Source organism: Rattus norvegicus, chromosome 1 (assembly GCF_021556685.1).
Source record: "Rattus norvegicus strain SHRSP/BbbUtx chromosome 1, alternate assembly SHRSP_T2T, whole genome shotgun sequence".
NCBI classification, from domain to species: Eukaryota; Metazoa; Chordata; class Mammalia; order Rodentia; family Muridae; genus Rattus; species Rattus norvegicus.
In genome coordinates, this window is record NC_141534.1 from 58,420,986 (window position 1) to 58,440,183 (window position 19,198).

A 19,198-nucleotide genomic window follows, 5' to 3' on the forward strand; every position below is an offset into this window, starting at 1 on the left:
GTAATCCGTGAGAATGGGAGAACTTTCCATCTTTTGAGATTTGCTTCAATTTCTTTTTTCAGAGACTTGAACTTCTTGTCATACAGATGATTCATTTGCTTGGTTAGAGTCACACCAAGGTATTTTATGTTATTTGTGACTATTTTGAAGACTGTCTTTTCCCTAATTTCTTTCTCATCCGTTTTATCATTTGAGTGGAGGATGGCTGCTGATTTGTTTGAGTTAATTTTATACCCAGCCACTTTGCTGAAGCTGTTTATCAGTCTTTGTAGTTCTCTGGTGGAATTCTTGGGTTCACTTAAGTATACTATCATATCACCTGTAAATAGTAGTATTTTGGCTTCTTCCTTTCCAGTTTGCATCCATTTGACCTTTTCTTGTCTGATTGCTCTGCTAGGATTTTGAGCACTATATTGAGTAAGTAGGGAAATAGTGGGCAGTCTTGCCTAGTCCCTGATTTTACTGGGGTTGCTTCAAGTTTCTCTTCATTTAGTTTAATGTTGGCTACTGGTTTGCTGTATTTTGCTTTTACAATGTTTTTGTATGGGCCTTGAATTCCTGATTTTTCCAGGACTTTTATCATGAAGGGGTGTTGAATTTTGTCAAATGCTTTCCAGCATCTAATGAAATGTTTCTTTTTTTCCTTTGAGTTTCTTTTTATCATGGATTAAATTGATGAATTAAACTATTCCTTCATTCCTGCCTACTAGATCATGATGGAAGACTGTTCTGATGTATTCTTGGATTTTTTTGAGAATTTTATTGAGGATTTTTGATTAAATATTAATAAGAGAAATTGGTCTTAGGTATTCTTTCTTTGTTGGGTCTTTGTGAGATTTAGGTATAAGTGTAATTCTGGCTTCATAGAAAGAATTGAGTAGTGCTCTGTCTGTTTCTTTTTTGTTAAATAGTTTGGACAGTATTGGTATGCGGTCTTCTATGAAGGTCTGATAGAATTCTGCACTAAAACCTTCTGGTCCCAGGCTCTTCATGGTTGGGAGACTTTTATTTCCTACTTCTATTTGATTATGAGTTATGGGATTGTTTAGATGGTTTTACTGTTCCTGATAAAATGTGATTTTTAATTCCAATCTTGCTTTTCTGTTGTGTTTGTATATCCAGCATTTGCATTGGTGGGACAACTGCTTTCTAATGTTGCCAAGTAGTCTTGGTTTCTGTTGCTTAGGTTCCTGTGCTTGCCTCTTGCCATCAGGTTGTCTCTGGTGTTAACCTGTCTTGCTCTCTCTGATAGTGACTATATCCTCCCATAGGACTGTGTGTCAGCACTCCTTTTTTTTTTCAGCTGGATCTGGGGACAGAGAGCTGCTCCTGTGTCTGTGTGACCTGAAGCCTCCAGGTGGTTTGCTTGGCACAAAAGAGTTGGTCTTATCTCTGCTTTCACGTGTATAGATGCTCCTTGCGACTGCCTTTCAGCTCTCAGCACAGGCAAAAACCTGAAGAGTCCTGCCCCTGACCACTCCTAGTTCCCTGTGTCCAGAGGGCATGGATGGCACTAGGCAGTTTTCTCTTGGTTCAGAAATGTACGCAGAAAGTAGTTGTGTCCTCTGAGTTCTCAGGATTGTCTGCACTTGTGACAGTCCAGGATTTGGGTGCGTGGAGCTGAGGACCCTATTCAGTTATGTTCTGGCAGCAGGCAGAAACCAGCAGGTTCCTGCCATTGACTACTCCTATATTCCTGTATGCAGATGCCACTATGCAGGTTACTCTTGGGCCAGGATATGAGTAGAAGTAGTGGTGTCCCCTGAGATCTCAGGATTGCCTGCCCTTCTGGGAGTTCAGCTCTCTCCCCATGGGATTTGTGTGAAGAGAGCAGATCTTAATGAGCTAATGTGCTTGTAATCTGGAAGACCATTATGCTGAGAGAAAAGTAGATGCCCATTATTGGAGCTTGTGTTTCAAAATTATGTAGGGAGTATAGCAGTAACTGTTATAAAATTCACTTTTATCATCCTGAGTGAGACAGGGACTTAGCTTAACTCTTCTGTGACCAGCTCTCACCAGAAGCTAAAAGAAACAGATGTAGATAATAATAGCCAAACATTAGACAAAGTACTGGAATTCTTATGGAATAGTTGGTAGAAAGATTGAAGGTGGAATAGTTGGTAGAAAGATTGAAGGCCTTGAAGAGGATAGGTACTCCACAAGAAGACCAATAGAGTCAAATAACCTGGACACCTGGGGGAGCTCGCAGAATCTAGGCCACCCGTCAAAGATCATAAACCTGCTTCAACGAGGACCCCTACACATATGTAGCAGACAAACAGCTCAGTTTTCATGTGGGTGTAAACCACAACAACTCGAGAAGTGGCTATCCCTACTAAAGCTGTAAGAGACTGTTGGGATCAAATTTCCTATATGGCTGTCTTTTCTGGCTTCAGTGGAAGAATATTGCCATACTCCTAAAGAAAATTGATATGGCAGGGAAAGTAGAAAACTAGGTGCATGTGTATACTCCCAGAGGAGAGCAGAAGGTAGTATGAGGAGAGGGAAACTGTGATGAGGCACCATAATGAGGCATCATTTGGCATATAAAAAATAGAAAAAAGAAAAAAATGAAAGAAACTAAGATACAAAAGGAGAGAGATGGTGATACAAAGAAAAAGAAAAAAGAACAGAAGGAAGGAAGAAAGAAAAGAAAGAGAAAGAAAGGAATGAATGAATGAATGAATTAATGAATGAATAAATAAATAAATAAATAAATAAATTGTTAGGAGCCATAGTATGGTCAGGCTATTGAGTATAGAATATATATCTCAATAAATGGATTAGGATTAAAAACATCATTTTTTTGATAGGTGCAAGGTTTATGGCAATTTTCTGCCAAATCCTGAATATTTTTTATGAGATGGACTTTAGGAATAAAGGATTAAGATATTTGGCCCAAGGAATTTTAAGTTGGTATATCATTGTCTGCTAACTTTTATTCTGATTGAGAGTGAAAATGGCAGTTAAGGCAGGAATTATTGTAAAATATATTGTTTGGAAAGAAAAGATGTACGAGAGATACATGAAAACCAAGGTATAGGAAAAAAGAAATGCTACATTTACTAAAAAGATTAGTGACCTTGAAAGGAAATATCCTGATGCTCAGTTGAAATTGGGGTAATATTCTCAGGGCAAGTCCCTACCAAGTTACTGTTTGTAAAAAAGAAAGCTTGAGGTGCTGACTGTTAATGGCTTTTTTATTAGTCTATAATCTTTTGCACACTTAAATCATCATTCCCCTCCCAGTCCACCCTGTGACCATTCCTCATCCCATTCCTACCACCCTTCTCCAAGAGGATGTTCCCAACAACCTCTACCCCACCATACCTCTCCACTTTCTGGGGCCTCAAGCCTTTCAATGATAAGGTGCATCTTCTCTCACTGAGGCAAGACTTGGCAGTCCCCTGCTGTATAAGTGTTGGGGGCCTAATATCAGCTCCCTGGCTTGTGGTTTAGTGTCTGAGAGATATCAGGGGTGCAGATTCGTTAATACTGCTGGTCTTCTTACGGGGGTCACCATCTTCCTCAGCTTCTTTCAGCTTTTCCCTAATTCAACCACAGGGTTTCCCAGCTTCTGTCCATTGGTTGGTGGTAAGTATGTGCCTCTGACTCTTTCAGTTGCTTGTTGGGCCTCACAGAAGGAAGCCATGCTAGGTTCCTGTTTGTAAGCACATCACAGAATAAAACACCCACCATGATGCCATATAGTTGGTGTTCGTAAGGGTGCATTTCAAGCTGTATGACTTATGTGGCCTTATATCACATGTAGTGTTACATTTGGAAGGTTGTCAAATGGAGAACAAGTGATTCACTAAATATTCCATAGATTTTATAGAGCCACAGGGTATATGCAGTGTATATTATAGCATCTGGAAAGCCATAAGAAGTCATCCCATATAGCTATTGAATTGGAAGCTAGATTTCAGTGCAGAAATAGGAAATTAGAAATGAAAGATTGTTTGGATACTGAGAAATCTGAATCAGATATAGGGAGTAGACCTAATGTTACATATATAAATTGGTTTGTGTAGTTTTCTAAGCCTTTAAATCAAAGTCCCAGATAATAATTAAGGAGATGCAGTCTTTGGTAATACCCTGCTTAGTTACTGTATTGTTTTTATCCAGTGTTTCCTTACCAGGTTGCCATTTCACATTGGGAATAGAAAAACATATTCTTTACTGTACTGTATAGGAAGTATTAGAATGCATTTAGATATTAAATAAGATCACATTTAAAATCTTTTTTTGGTTCTTTTTTTTTCAGAGCTGGGGACCGAACCCAGGGCCTTGAGCTTCCTAGGCAAGCGCTCTACCACTGAGCTAAATCCCCAACCCCATAAGATCACATTTAAAATACTGCCCTGTGTCTCAGAAGAAAATTTAAATTTTGTACTCTTGATTCTAATATTGTAAACAAGGCATAAATTGCATGCTGATCATGAGCCTTAACATAGTTTTATTTCATATTTTTATCTATTTATTGAGAATTGCACACACTATATCTTGTTCATAGTCATCCTTATTTCCAAATTTCCTCAGATCTACTCACTCCTTCAAGTTATTACATTTTAAAATCCATCAAGGTCTCCTTGTACTGCTTAAGTATTCTTAGTTCTAGTATATAACAGTGAATGTGTGAAGTCTAATACTGACTCACACAGTTACAGCAAAGTGAATCTATACTTTCCCCAGCTGCTATCAAATACTACTAGGATTTCCTTTAGTCTTTGGAAATCATGAATGTTAGCTCCCTCCCCACCACATTGTTGGAATATTATTTGACTTGAACTAGCATGAGTCTTGTTTATACTGACACATATTATCTTCATGAATAGATATATCTGAAAAATTATGAGTGATAAAATATGAGGATATCAAAAAGGTACTTGCAAGGCTTAGGTATAGTGTTTTATACTCATTGCTCTGGAAAGTTATACACTATCTATTAGGGAAACAAAACATGCATGAACACTGGTTTCCACAAAGAACAAGACTAACTTTACAAATGAACTGTCAAATGAAATAACTGGGCAAATACATCAGAAGGAATCATCCACAGTATAATAGGATCATAGGCCCACTGAATGAAATACAGTCTATACTTATAACATATTATTGGTGAAAATCCTTTGACTATAGACTATAAGGAAAATATGGATCAATTCTGCAGTGAAATTATAATAATTTTGAAATAATCTCTCCACATATTATTACATGACCTCCATGATATCTTGAAAGACACAAGTGACTCAATCTAAGTTCACCAACAAAAAAATTGTATAGCATTTATTATTATTATTATTATTATTATTATTATTATTATTATTATTATTATTATTATTATATTTCTTAGCTAGGTAAAGCAAAATCTGGAAAACATGGAATGATGGCTCATCACAAATGGACCTAATGTAGGAAAACACATAGAAATGATGGATGTGATATTCATTATCCACCAACTGGGGTTTTGTGAAAGTGCAATATAACCTTGTAAAATGGAAGAGAGAGTATAAAAAGCTAAAAAGGTGCAAACCAAGACCAGGATTGTCTGTGTGGCTCTGTTTTCAGGGGACATTCTTTGGAAAGCATGTGTGCTGAGAATCCGTTGAACCCTCTTCTTGTGCCCATAAAGTGTGACAATCATGAAGGTGCTGGAACATACAATGAGCACAGAAAATAAAACTTCAGGGAACACCCAAAATGCTGTGTACATTAAATCTATGATTTTGTCACGACTTAGAGAGAGGCAGAATTCATAACCTCTCTTTTGTGTCCTATTTTTGCTATTCTTTTTGGTAGATGTGTACAGAGGAAAAAACATATTTATTAGCAGGAACAGGATCCAGCAGAGTGAAATTAACAGTCCCATAAACTTTGGAGTTTTAATTTTAATTTCCTTACAGTAGAAATTTCTGGGGCTGATGGTAATTGCCTGAAAGACACTCAAGAGACAGGTGGTGCTGATGGACATGCTCCTGCCAAGCCTTTGAAAATATAAAATATGTTTGCATCCAACATCATTGAAGAACTGGTTCCAACCAAAGGCTCCCATTATCTGGGCAATTCCTTTGGAGAGAATTATCAAAGAGTTAGATATGAACACATGTGTAAAAATCATGTCTACAATCTTTAATGTACATTCCTTGTAGTAAAGAATTAGATAGTAGAAAAGAAGAGAAAAGTTTCCGAAAATTCCAAGTATACTCTGTACTAAGAGAATGATTCCTATTGCCATGTTCCTGGTTTCCATTCTGTCATTTAGTAGTTTCTCCTTTAAATTATAGAAACAATCACATTTGTGAACCAAAGCATGTATTGAAGATTTCTAGGAAGGACATATGTGAGCAAGAACCATATGTGCTCAAATTCATAAAGCCATGGTGTGCAGCACATCAAGACTCTGTTTCAAAGCAAATGTATTTCATCATTAATAACATGTAATCAAATGATTGATGCCTATAAATGAACACATTTAAAAAGAGAGCTTCCAACATATTTGGTAGAAAAGTTATCATAAATAAAGAACACACCTTCCCACTGTAAGAGCCAATGGCTAGTAAATTCGAAGGGACTAATTGTTGTGTTCTACAATTTTAGATTTAAGTGCTGTTTAAAAGTCATACTCGAGGAAAGAAATAAGAAAGAAATTCATGCAGTTCTCACGTGGTATAAAAGACATAAAATTGTACATGTTATACAACAAGGTAGATATGTAATCTTATAAAATATATTTACTATTAGGGGTCGAGGATAATAACCATAAGTATACGTTAAAATTTCAAATAAGTTATGCTGAGAAGTAATGCTCATCAAATTTATTAAAAGCTCATACATAATGAAACATGAATGATCTCTTAGGTTCAGAGTGTGGTGGAGAGCCACAAGATGCATTTTCTGTGTAAACTTATACCAAGTGACAATTTAATTAAAGTAGGTGACTCAAACTAAAAAAAAATTAATGAAGCAAATACAGGGAAAGAATGTCTGATGATCTTAATAGATACATGGTTTAGTATAGTTGTGATATAGTATAAATATAATTAAAATAACATTGGAGATAACAGTTCTTATAGATATGGATAATGAAACTTTGATAGGTTTACGTGACTGAAATATTTAATAGAATAGATATAAACATATCTGTGAAAACTCATTATTCTAATAGTATTTTCAAAGTCCAAGGTTGCAGCTAACAACCAGCTGTGGTCTCTAATAAGAAACCTCTTTACATATCCATTAGAAATGCACTGCCCAAGTTGAAACACAGTGAGGTTCTTGGGACCTTGTTGTTGAAAGATGAAGGCTAGCAAAAAATAAAACACATCAAATAGTCTACCCATAAAAGTGTTTATTTTTTATTTCTGCATTCATCAAAGCACATCTTAAATATGTATTTATCATACTTATTAAAGATTAAAATATATATGAACCTATGAATTCATGAACACTCACCACCTTCAAAAAACACAGAGCAGTGTAACAAATAACATTGTCAATATTCTCTTTCTTTTTTGTAAAGTTTAGGAATTTTGGTAGTATTTCAGTGTAAATAATTAATGGCTAGCTCTTTCCAAGACATTTCTAAAATCTCAATACAACAGCCTATGGATTCCTATAATTACTACCATAGATGATATTCTGTTCTTTCATGTGTGTGCTTTACACTAAGCTATATTTCATTTGTGAATTACAGTGAATAATTTTTACCTCATATAACTAAAAATATAATATGGCTTGGTACAAGGGTTCTGTAAATGCAATGCATACGTAGTAGGCAGGAATACCTTTGTAGGATTAATAAACAGTATTCACAGGACCAGATTATGAACACTAACTTTGAAAGATTCATAATATCAATGACAATATAGTTTGTAAAAACATTGTGATATTACCTCAAACACTGTCCGCAATATTCTTTGTAATTTATTGTGTTTCAGTGCTCCTTCAGATAATTACATCAAGCATAGGAAAGCATTTGACATGATATCAAGTAATTACAGAAAGAAATTTAAGCATGAACTACCTGGAACCTTCATAAATTCTAACCACCTAGAGTACTTAGGTGACTGAGTTACTTGAACACATGCTCAGGAATTTGCTTTAGTAGAATCTGCCATGGCATATCTGTGAGTGTAGAGTTTGCAATAATAGTTACTGAAAAACAACCCAAGAGAAGAGCAAGCACGAGATTGGAGACACTTTGAAATCAGGGATATGGCAGTAGAATGCAACCAGTATTTTAAAATTAAGTATAAGGATTTAATCCTCAAGTAAATATCTATAATTCCATCTTCACACTGAATCATTTGGACCATTCCCATTTCTGAATCCCTATGTCTCTCTACCAGATTCCAATAACTTGCATTTTTTTCCAGAGGCCCCAGACTTTGCTCTGAGTAGGAACACACAGTGTGGTCACAATAATAACATCAACTTATTTTTTTTAAAAATCTCAAAAATGAATACTTTACTACTTTTTAAGATACACCCTAAATTGAATTGAAAACTACAAAGACAGCTAGCAATAATCACTGTATATATGCAAGTACATTTCTCACCATTTGTAAAACCAGAGAGAAGATTTTGTAGATGATTGCCTGTATTCAAATGGTAATTCTGTGCAGTTTTGAGACTTAAGAAATAACAACATGACCCACCCGGCTGCTTGAACAGTCACAAAATTGTGTATTCAGTGATGCTATGTCAGCTAAGTTTTGAAATATTTAACTGATATTCAGTTTATTTTCACTGCAACTTAAATTCATGTCATCTTGTAAAAATACAGTTTTTATTCAGGTTAAATCAACAGAAATTACCTATATCTAAGTTTGATTTGATAAGTTAATGCCGACTCAATAGGTAGTTTTACATCAAATACTTACGGTTTCATGAAAACAAAAAGCAGTGATGGTATAACTTAAATGAAGACAAGTGCAGGATTATTTTTAAGAACCTTGTTCAAAACATATAATCTGCTATAAAACATGAAAAGGATTATGTGAAATCAGACTATGGCAAACATTGTTATTACTGGAGTGGGCAGAAAATTTAGTTGATAACTTCTTTTCTTAAAATCTCAACTAAAAAAATAACTAGTGTGCTGTCATGTATTCTTTAAAAACTTATAATTATTTCATTATAATAAAGTTAGTAAGATTTCCCTTTTTCAATTATATATGCAAAAATATAGGAACATATAATATATAAAATATGAAATCTGTCATATAATTACCTATGATATGTATAACATACATATGTATGTATAATGTATATTGTATAGATGTGAATATACACACATATTATGGTATATCATATACAATTTGCATTTATATATACACATGTTTTAATGTACCAATTAATCATGTGCAAATATATACTGTATTATTTAGGTTCAAGACGGAGAGCCATCTGATTTTACTAGCTAAGCTGGCTCAACTTACAAAAAGTTTTCCAAAACTAGATAGCTGTTATTTCATTTCATTCTTCAGAAGAAATATGAAGATCTTATATAAGAAATTATGATGTTCATATTTAAAATTAGTATACAATTCATGTAGAATAAGGGGACTAAAAACAAAAAAAATGCCATAATTACAATGCTATCTAAGTACCTTTGATGTAATATAAATTTGATCTGGGATGATTTACTAAAAGTCAGTGTCAGAAAAGATTTTAACACACAATATTTGGAAGTCAGAATTTAGCAGCTAGTGAGTTACACTGTTCATTTTAGCAAGTCTACTTATACCTCATAAAGTTTTCTTCTCATTTAGATGAGATTTGTCTATATGTTTTCACCCTAGAATCCTTTCTTTAAACTTGAGCAATTCCCCAAACTATCATTTTTTTTCTCTGCTTCCCAGACTCAGTAAAAATTGCATACCTCACTCCTTTTCTCAGTAGAACCTTCAGCTTGGTGTGAAGCTACAGAAACTGCAGCACTATGAGAGAGGAAGGGAAAGTAAGATTCAGATAAAGGATCAGAGCATGTGATTTTATCGCCCTCATAATTGTAATCTTTTTGTCACATCACCCGGCAATGACAACACTTGCTTTGTGAACCTATAACTGTCCTGAGACTTTCTGGGTATTTCAATTTGCTTAAGATGATTTCTCATTGTTATGAGTGTCTCAAAAGAGGCAAAGTGCTTGGAGAATATCATAAGATTTCATGATTACTGAAGGCTGACAGAGGGAACCTGCTAGGGACATCAGTGTTTGATGTAGGGAAGATGTACAATGAAACCTGGGATTCTCATTAGACTCCATCTTTCTTTTGGTTTGTTCTTACACACACACACACACACACACACACACACACACACAGAGAGAGAGAGAGAGAGAGAGAGAGAGAGAGAGAGAAAAGAGAAGAAACACAAATAATCACACAAACACAAGATACGCATGCACTTATACATATATTTTATAAGTATGTATAAGGATACACATACACTTATACATATATTTTAATTTTCAGGTTTGAGGGATGTCTCATTTTAGAGGTGTAAAATTGAACAAAGAGAAGCTTGTCAGGAATTCAGGGATAGATAATCATTATCAGTAAGATGGAAATAAGAATCTGTACTAGAAAATATTTCATCCTTTTTAAAACAGGATGCAAAATAACTGAATTTGAGTTCTTAAATGTTCTAAAAAAGTTTTGATTGTTACCCCAACAATACCAAGAATCAAGATCAAGTGGCTAGTAGAGATAATCAAGAGCTGCTGTATGATTGAACTTCTCGTATCCTTTTTGACAATTTTCACAAATAGAGCTAGGCAGCAGGTCATGATTTTTTGAAAGAGGTATTCTGACATAGCAATGAGCCCAATTTCCCATTTCTCAATACCTGTGATATTTAGAAGTTAAAACACACTCATCATCCCTGCCTTATATGCAGCTAGGGTGATCATTTCTGTTTAATTCCAACTAGGCATTCTCCCACTGTCGTATTCCTGTAGTGCATCTTTGTTCAGCATATCCAGGAACCCAGGCATCATTATTTTTGTTGCTTCGCCCTTTTCTTATAACTGCCTCAGTTGAAATATCTGAGCCCTTTGAATTGAATGCTTCTCCAAACACTATATAATCCCATGGTACACGAACTGAAGGCACTTCTACTTTTTTATGATGTTAATAACTGACTGTGAACAGTGTTTTCAAGGGCTCAGTAGCCCTTGAAAATTATTCGGATTTCTTCTAACTCACCATGCTCACCATCCTTCACATGTTATAGTCTCAAACCTTCATCCTTTTTTCATCCTTCTTAAGCAGCATCATCTCTTTACAAGCCCACGTTTCTTTCCTTATACAGTTTACTTATTAAATGTCCTCTTCTCATATTCATGTTTTGCACTCATGTTACAAAGTTTATACCAATAATTTTGGATTTTTTTGAAACTTACGCAATGAGACATAACTAGAGACCATGGGATGTGGGTCAAGAGAGGGACCTGGTCAGTAAAATATGGGTAGTAGTACCTGACAACACTCTTGAGGTATCTCCATTTTCTAGTACTTCAACTGTGTTGATGTGCACAGGATTTCTTCCATTCTTGCTGCTGCTGAGAATGGAAGTTCTGTATTTATTTTTATTTGTATTGGCCACATATCTTGACTTTTCTATCCAATGTAAACCATGTAAGCAACAGGAATACAGTGAGTAAAATCCTTTATGCGTGTAATAGAACAAAATGAGAGATTAAGACTCAACAGACATAAAAGTCCAGATAACCAACCTATTATTTTAATGTTAACATACTGGTATATACAAATTATCATTCTATTAATCATGTCCATACATATTCATGCCTTCCTGGCATACCAGTAAGAACACTTTAAAAAAATGACTCCAGCCAGTTCTGAGGTTGAAAGAGATGTTTTATTTTCCAATCTGCTTTTTTTTGGCATTAAAGCCAAAATTTTATTTTTTTAACTTCATGTCTGTAAACAAATACAGAAAATCAACATATAGCAACTAGTTTTATTTGTTATAATGTTAAAGATTTTTTACCACCAGTCCCAGTAAGTACTCTTATCTAACTATTAAGATGCCAACTCTCTACAAAGTAATTTCATAGACTCAGAGCTAAAGAAAATAAGATTTATGGTAATCAAGCAACCTGTAATATCTCATCTTTTCTCAAAATTAGTATGTTTAAAATTGTAAACTGATCTTTCAAATGAGGATGGTTACCCTTAAAAGAGATGCCAGGGTTTCCAGAGTCAATCCTGTGCAAAAGCTTCCTCTGGGTGGCAGGAACACACCAGGAAGACACACTGGATACTAGGGAAGAAGTCACCGCCAATGCAGCTACCAGATTTGAAGAGTTCTGTGCAGTTTTGTAATAATGGAAGGAAACAGAACCAGAGAGTGTCTATGAATGGTATCTTGTTTGGCCCTGGTACCAAATATTAGAGAATAAAGTGCTTTTTATTCCCAAATAACAGCATTTGCCGTAACTAAAAACTTTATGTAAGTTTCCCAACACACTAAAGCTTTAAAGACTTGTTTTCTACTCAGAATCTTACCACATTTTTATAAGCTCCTGGGAACTGCAGTAAGTCACATGCATTCAGTACAGCATTACACTGTCAAGATGGGCCTCATGCCCATCAGGAAGTACTGAGGAGGCATTGCCATTCAAAGGAGTCCTTCCCTGAGAGAGCAATTTTGGAATCTCTCCAGTTTCTAATTATAGATTCAAGATTGAAAAATTATAGCTCAACAGGAAACTGTTCTCATAACTATTTCACTTTCTACAGTACAATTTCTTACAGAGCAAAAATAAAATTTAAGACATGATTGTTTCTGTAACACAAAAGACAGCATATTTGGTAAATACTGATTAGTGTCTAAACACTACAAATTTTCCTATAATGTTTTATAGGAAATTGTTTACAAGTGGATAAACTAAGGCACACAAACTTAAGCTAATATCAAAGTTATCTTGATCCTGAAAGAAAAAGCAGGGATCCAGTTTCCAGGCCAGGGGTTAATGAGTAACAAGTCTTCCCATTGGGAAAAATGATTTTTGTCCTGTAGGCAAATACTTTTAATATTGAGATGTACACTATGAATTCCCTTGAAAATCTTTGGCATGTTAAAAAGCCCTTGAGGTGAAAGGTTCTGGAAATTTTCTCCCACAAAATATAAAACTGCAGTGGAGTCATCCTGTAAGTTAAACAAAAAAAGAATCAATCATAATTTCAAAATGACCTGAGTTCATTTTACATGATTATATATAATTTACTTGAAGTCTATGAATCTTGTGAAAGACAAGTGAGGGCATAGCCCTTCACCATATTCACACACACACACACACACACACACACACACACACACACACACACCATTATAGGACTTATTTCCAGTTAAGTCCAGAATTAAGCAGTATGTCTCAGGGTTTTTCCCCCATAGGCCCACCAAGTTGAAAATGTCAGACTTATTACAGTAGAATTATTAATTCACACACTGAATACTGTATGACTTGGAGTTGTCCCCAAGGCCAAGCCCAGATATCCTTCCACCCATGTGACAGTCTTTGTTGTGGTTGCGATGTAAACTGAAATCAACTTCATCCAGATCACTGTTGTTTGCTGAGAGCCTGTTTCCTATCAGTAAAACCCTCATCTCCTAAGTCTGTTTTGTTAAGAACTCAGATATGTTTACAAGGTCACAGCATGATTAAACAGAATGTACCTGGTAAGAAACACCATTGTCAGCCTGTTTTTAAAGTGCCCCACGTGCAGTATTAATAGAAATCCACAATGACTGGTAACACTTTACCACCGGCCAGCAGGTGAGCCAGAGTGACCTTTTTCAACTGAACACGCAGACCGAATAATGCTAAATCTCTTTAGAACCATTCAAATCCAGAGCAAACAAAAGCCAAAGAACCCCACAACTGCATCGCATAATCAGAGATATGTCAGAGGTAATGGAGTAAGGTCACACGAGTGTAAACACAACGTCATTTGAAGAGTTGGATATGAATTTGTCAGAGAGAACACTGAACAACAGAAAATATGCACTTAATCCTTATCCAAAATCAAGTCCATCCAAATGCTCAAAGCTGTATGTGCAAAATATCTGGAGACTTTCGTGGCTAGTAGGTGGCTTCGTCCATGTTGTCCTTGCTGTCTACCACAAAATCATCCCCGTTGTCGAAGTAGGAGTTAATGTAGTCATTCTCCTCCTCTTGTTCCTCTTCATCATACTCTTCCTGTTCCACATCTTCTGCGCCATCCTCCTCCTCATCTTTCTCTTTCTCTTTGCTCATTTCTTTCCCATCGTTTTCTTCATCCGACCTTTCACCCTCGCCTCTCCTTTCCAGTTCCTCAATCTTTTTCAACAGATCTGCAGAATTCATGAGGGAAGTACCCTTGCTTGTGGCTTTGGCCGGTTTGGATTTTGGATCTGCTTTTTTGCACTTCTTTCTTGGCATCATCTCTCTTGGAAGTTTTCTCCAATCTGGTTCCCATTCTTCTTTATAGACCTTCAGGCATCGCTTGCTATACCTTTCAATATCATCTTGTTTTTCTTCGGGTGTTTCGATAAAGTAAGGCAATCATTTCACTGTTTCCCTTAACTCCTGTTTCAAGGCCAGCATGTCATCCTCGACTTCTCCTTTTTCAGGGGCACTGACTTGTAATCTGTATCAGGAAATAGCATGGGTGGCTTCAACACAACATCAGGTAACTTCTCTCCTCTGCTGAATCCAACAGCTTCGATATTAAAGGTATAGGCAGCACGGCCTCTTCCTTTATTGCCAGCCATCAGAAGCTATAAGAGCAGTATGGACCAAGGCAAGTCTCGAGGCTGGGGCACACTGTGCAGCGATGGTGGCAGAAAAGCTGGCAGTTGCGCCAACAAGGAGCCATAGATTCCACCTCCTGAACAGCGCGTACCTCACCACACATCCCCAATCTGCTTTTATACCACTTTAATTACATACAGAATAATAAGATCAGTTCTTTCTTTTTTTATTAACTTGAGTATTTCTTATATACATTTCGAGTGTTATTCCCTTTTCCCGGTTTCCGGGCAAACATCCCCCTCCCCCCTCCCCTTCTTTATGGGCGTTCCCCTCCCCATCCTCCCCCCCTTGCTGCCCTCCCCCCAACAATCTAGTTCACTGGGGGTTCAGTCTTAGCAGGACCCAGGGCTTCCCCTTCCACTGGTGCTCTTACTAGGATATTCATTGCTACCTATGAGGTCAGAGTCCAGGGTCAGTCCATGTATAGTCTTTAGGTAGTGGCTTAGTTCCCTGGAAGCTCTGGTTGGTTGGCATTGTTGCACATATGGGGTCTCGAGCCCCTTCAAGCTCTTCCAGTTCTTTCTCTGATTCCTTCAACGGGGGTCCTATTCTCAATTCAGTGGTTTGCTGCTGGCATTTGCCTCTGTGTTTGCTGTATTCTGGCTGTGTCTCTCGGGAGAGATCTACATCCGGCTCCTGTCGGCCTGCACTTCTTTGCTTCATCCATCTTGTCTAATTGGATGGCTGTATATGCATGGGCCACATGTGGGGCAGGCTCTGAATGGGTGTTCCTTCTGTGTCTGTTTTAATCTTTGCCTCTCTATTCCCTGCCAAGGGTATTCTTGTTCCCCTTTTAAAGAAGGAGTGAAGCATTCACATTTTGATCATCCGTCTTGAGTTTCATTTGTTCTAGGCATCTAGGGTAATTCAAGCATTTGGGCTAATAGCCACTTATCAATGAGTGCATACCATGTGTGTTTTTCTGTGATTGGGTTACCTCACTCAGGATGATATTTTCCACTTCCAACCATTTGCCTACGAATTTCATAAACTCGTTGTTTTTGATAGCTGAGTAATATTCCATTGTGTAGATGTACCACATTTTCTGTATCCATTCCTCTGTTGAAGGGCATCTGGGTTCTTTCCAGCTTCTGGCTATTATAAATAAGGCTGCGATGAACATAGTGGAGCACATGTCTTTTTTATATGTTGGGGCATCTTTTGGGTATATGCCCAAGAGAGGTATAGCTGAGTCAAGGAACACACAAGGTTTCTGGAAACACCTTACTCAGGACTGCCACACAGGCTTCTGTTGAGCTTGCTCTGAACTTTGCATTAACTCAAATGTAAATGTTCTTAAGCAGGGCTCATTTCCTTAGCCCAAGCCCAAAGCCAGATTCCTGCTCTCAGTTTATTTCTTTTGTCCTGATAAAGTCAGATTCCCACAAAGTGTCTAGAAGGGAAGCAAGTGGCCCCCAAAGTCTCTCTACAGCTCCTCCTTATTTGTTTCATAAACAAGACTGAGCCTGTCTTGGGTCGTTCTGACAAGAATGCCTTACTTTCCTGTCATAAAATATGTATTATCAAAAGCAGGGCTATTCTGTCTTATGTTGGAATGGTGAGATTCTGTGCAGAATCTTGTCTGTCTTTGGCTTGCTAGCCTGTTAGATTTATAAGTCTGTATGGGGATCTATTTTTAGTTTAAAGTCATGTATCTTGGCGGCCAAAATATTGATGCTGTTAAAAGCAAGCTTTATCACAATGGGAAGGAATAAAAGCATTCCCAGGACAAAAAGGGCTAGCATGATGAAGCTATATACCTTGTTCTCTGAGTTTGACCAAGATGGAAATTCAGGCCATGAATATAACTTTACCAGCAATATCAGCATCATCAAAGCTCAGTGGAGCAGCATTATTTAAAATTATAATCTTGGTAACCAAGGTTAAAACACTCAGGAGTTAGAATTATGTCATATACCCTGCAAGTGTCTTTGAACCTTTTTCCCATTATAGTGACTATCACTGTAAATTTTAGAAGTAACACAAATCTACTGGTAATTAGCATAACACTCAAGATGGCTTCTTTCTCTAAAGCTCTGAAAATCCTCTCCATTAATTTGAAGAACAGTATCATAAAGAGCATCAATCTGTTGTTCCAAACACCTGAATCCACTTGAATACGCAAACCATTAGCAACATTTTTGATAAATGATTAACAAATAATAGTTGTCTTAGCTTCAAGTCAAAGCAATTGTGAAAGCAGTTGTGCTACCTGTTAATGTAATTAAAGCTGCTATACCAGCACATCAAGTCCACTACCCTCTTGCTTCTGCTTAAAGCCTGACTCACTTCTTTGAATTTTCGCAAGCCTTTGTCAGAATACCAGAGTCCTGTATTACACACAAGCAATAAAACAAAAGCTGGTGGATAGGCCATCATAACAGACATGTCAGATTTCAGCACATTAACACAATTAGAAAGTGTACAATCAACACAATTTACATTAAATATCAATGAAGAAACAAGAATAATTTTAACAAGATCAATTATTGAAAGATTAGGAGCTTTATAACACGTACACTAACATTTGTTAGAAACCTAGATCCTGTCCTAATTTTATTGACTGTAAATATAACTTCATACAAGGCAATTGTGAAATTATAAATGTCTGTGAACATGCCTAGAACCAGTCTTCCAAATGAATAATGTTATTTCCAATTTGATTTTCAGACCAGTCCATGATTGAGCTGTTCACATTAAAGGAAAGAAAAGACTCATTATAAGTTCTTCTATTTGATTAATGTTTTGAAGGTAGTTTTAACAGTCCCTAACTTCTCTATCACAGAATGTTTTAAAGTTTGAAGCAAGGCTGCTTGTCCAATTTGAGATATAGGCAAGCAAAGGTGGGTCAGGAACATATATCCAAAACAGCTTCCTAGTCATCACTGTCAGGGCACTCAGCAAGCTCACAGGTCAGCATCATTCTTTGTCCCAGCGTCTGCTTGTCTCACCAGTCACTCTGGCAGGTAGCACACTCCTGCAGCATCCTGCAGAGGAAAAGCATAAACATGCCCTCTTCCCCATATTAATATCTGATCAGGATAATGCCATATGCCAGTAAGTGGATGCTGTCATTTCACCTAGGCATAAGTATGCCTTGTTGTAGGGTGCCATAGCCACTTAGAGAGTTCCTTGGCATCCAATTTTTTTAAAAAAGAGCATTATTTAAATATTTGCATAATATACAGGGATATAACTACCCTTGTTACTTTATGAAGATATTGTTTAAAAGTTTTACAATACCTGTTTCACAATACCTTGTCCTTGAAGATTAAGAAATCCTAGTAATAAGAGTAATATTAAGTTGTTGAAAAAATATCTCAGATGTTTGACTGCAATAGCCAGTTTAAAAAAAAATGTAGGCAACGACTAATTACATTTTTACTTGCTTTTCCTGTTAACGTAGTTCGACCAGAAAGCTTGAAATGATGTCAATAGTCACATGAACATGTTTTCTATAATCAGAAAGGAGTAACATCTATTTGTCATAATTGATTAGGTATAAGTCGTAGGGGATCAACACCATTATGTAGTACAGGAAGAAATTGAAGACACTGAGGACAAGTATTTACGATTTGACTTGTACATTCTCTAGGAATACCAAATTTTTGTCTGAAGCTACTACTATTTAGATGATGTAAAGAATGAGATTGTTTGCTTAATTGTTCCTAGGTATGGCCTATAATCTATCTGGTATACAAATCTGCTGTGGCAGTGCACTCACTAAAGAATCCAGGCAATCCAGCCTGAGTTCTTAAATGGCCTATAAAGGAACAGTATGTTCTTAAATTAAGTTGTACTTCCATAAATAATTGTAAATCGTTGGGGGTAGCAGTATCTAAAAGACAGAAAATTTCAAGCAATTGTAAACCTATCAGTATACAAATTGAAAGCTTAGATTTCTAAAATTTCACAAACAGTGGCTACAGTGCATAATTGAATAATCTGTGCTGAAGCAGGGGGAAACTCAAGAGAATAAACATGTGATCCTAGTATATTTGCTGCCTCATATCTTTAAATAATCAGATTTATATGAGAACCAATAACAAGTCTTGCAAGAGTCACCATGTATGTTGATATAAACTTTATGGTGAGTTACCAAGGGTAGTGATGATCTTTCTTTTACAGACAATAACAAGTGCAGCTATGATATAGATGGACTCAAAGCAGCTCTTGGAATCTGAAGAAGTAGTTGAAGACAGCATCATTAGAAGGTTAGAACTGAAGTGATTCCTCTCTCACATTTGTAACCCACTTTTGTAATGCTAGAATAAATCCCACTGAAAATTAATTCTCCAATTTTCTTAGGATGCTTATTATCAATTTCTTTTGAAGACAAATTTTGTCTTTCTTTATTTCCTTCTTTCTTTCT

General features: G+C 36.4%; 1 protein-coding gene and 1 pseudogene across 1 annotated transcript; both read right to left on the reverse strand.

Moving 5' to 3' along the window:
- Positions 1–5,359: 5,359 nt before the first annotated feature.
- Vom1r1 (vomeronasal 1 receptor 1) lies at positions 5,360–6,330 on the reverse strand. Its single transcript, NM_001009514.2, is given in 1 exon segment — positions 5,360–6,330. A coding segment is annotated over 1 exon segment (897 nt). The 5' UTR covers positions 6,257–6,330.
- Positions 6,331–14,115: 7,785 nt separating this feature from the next.
- Positions 14,116–14,798, reverse strand: Polr3g-ps1 (RNA polymerase III subunit G, pseudogene 1; annotated as a pseudogene).
- Between the last annotated feature and the right edge of the window lie 4,400 nt (positions 14,799–19,198).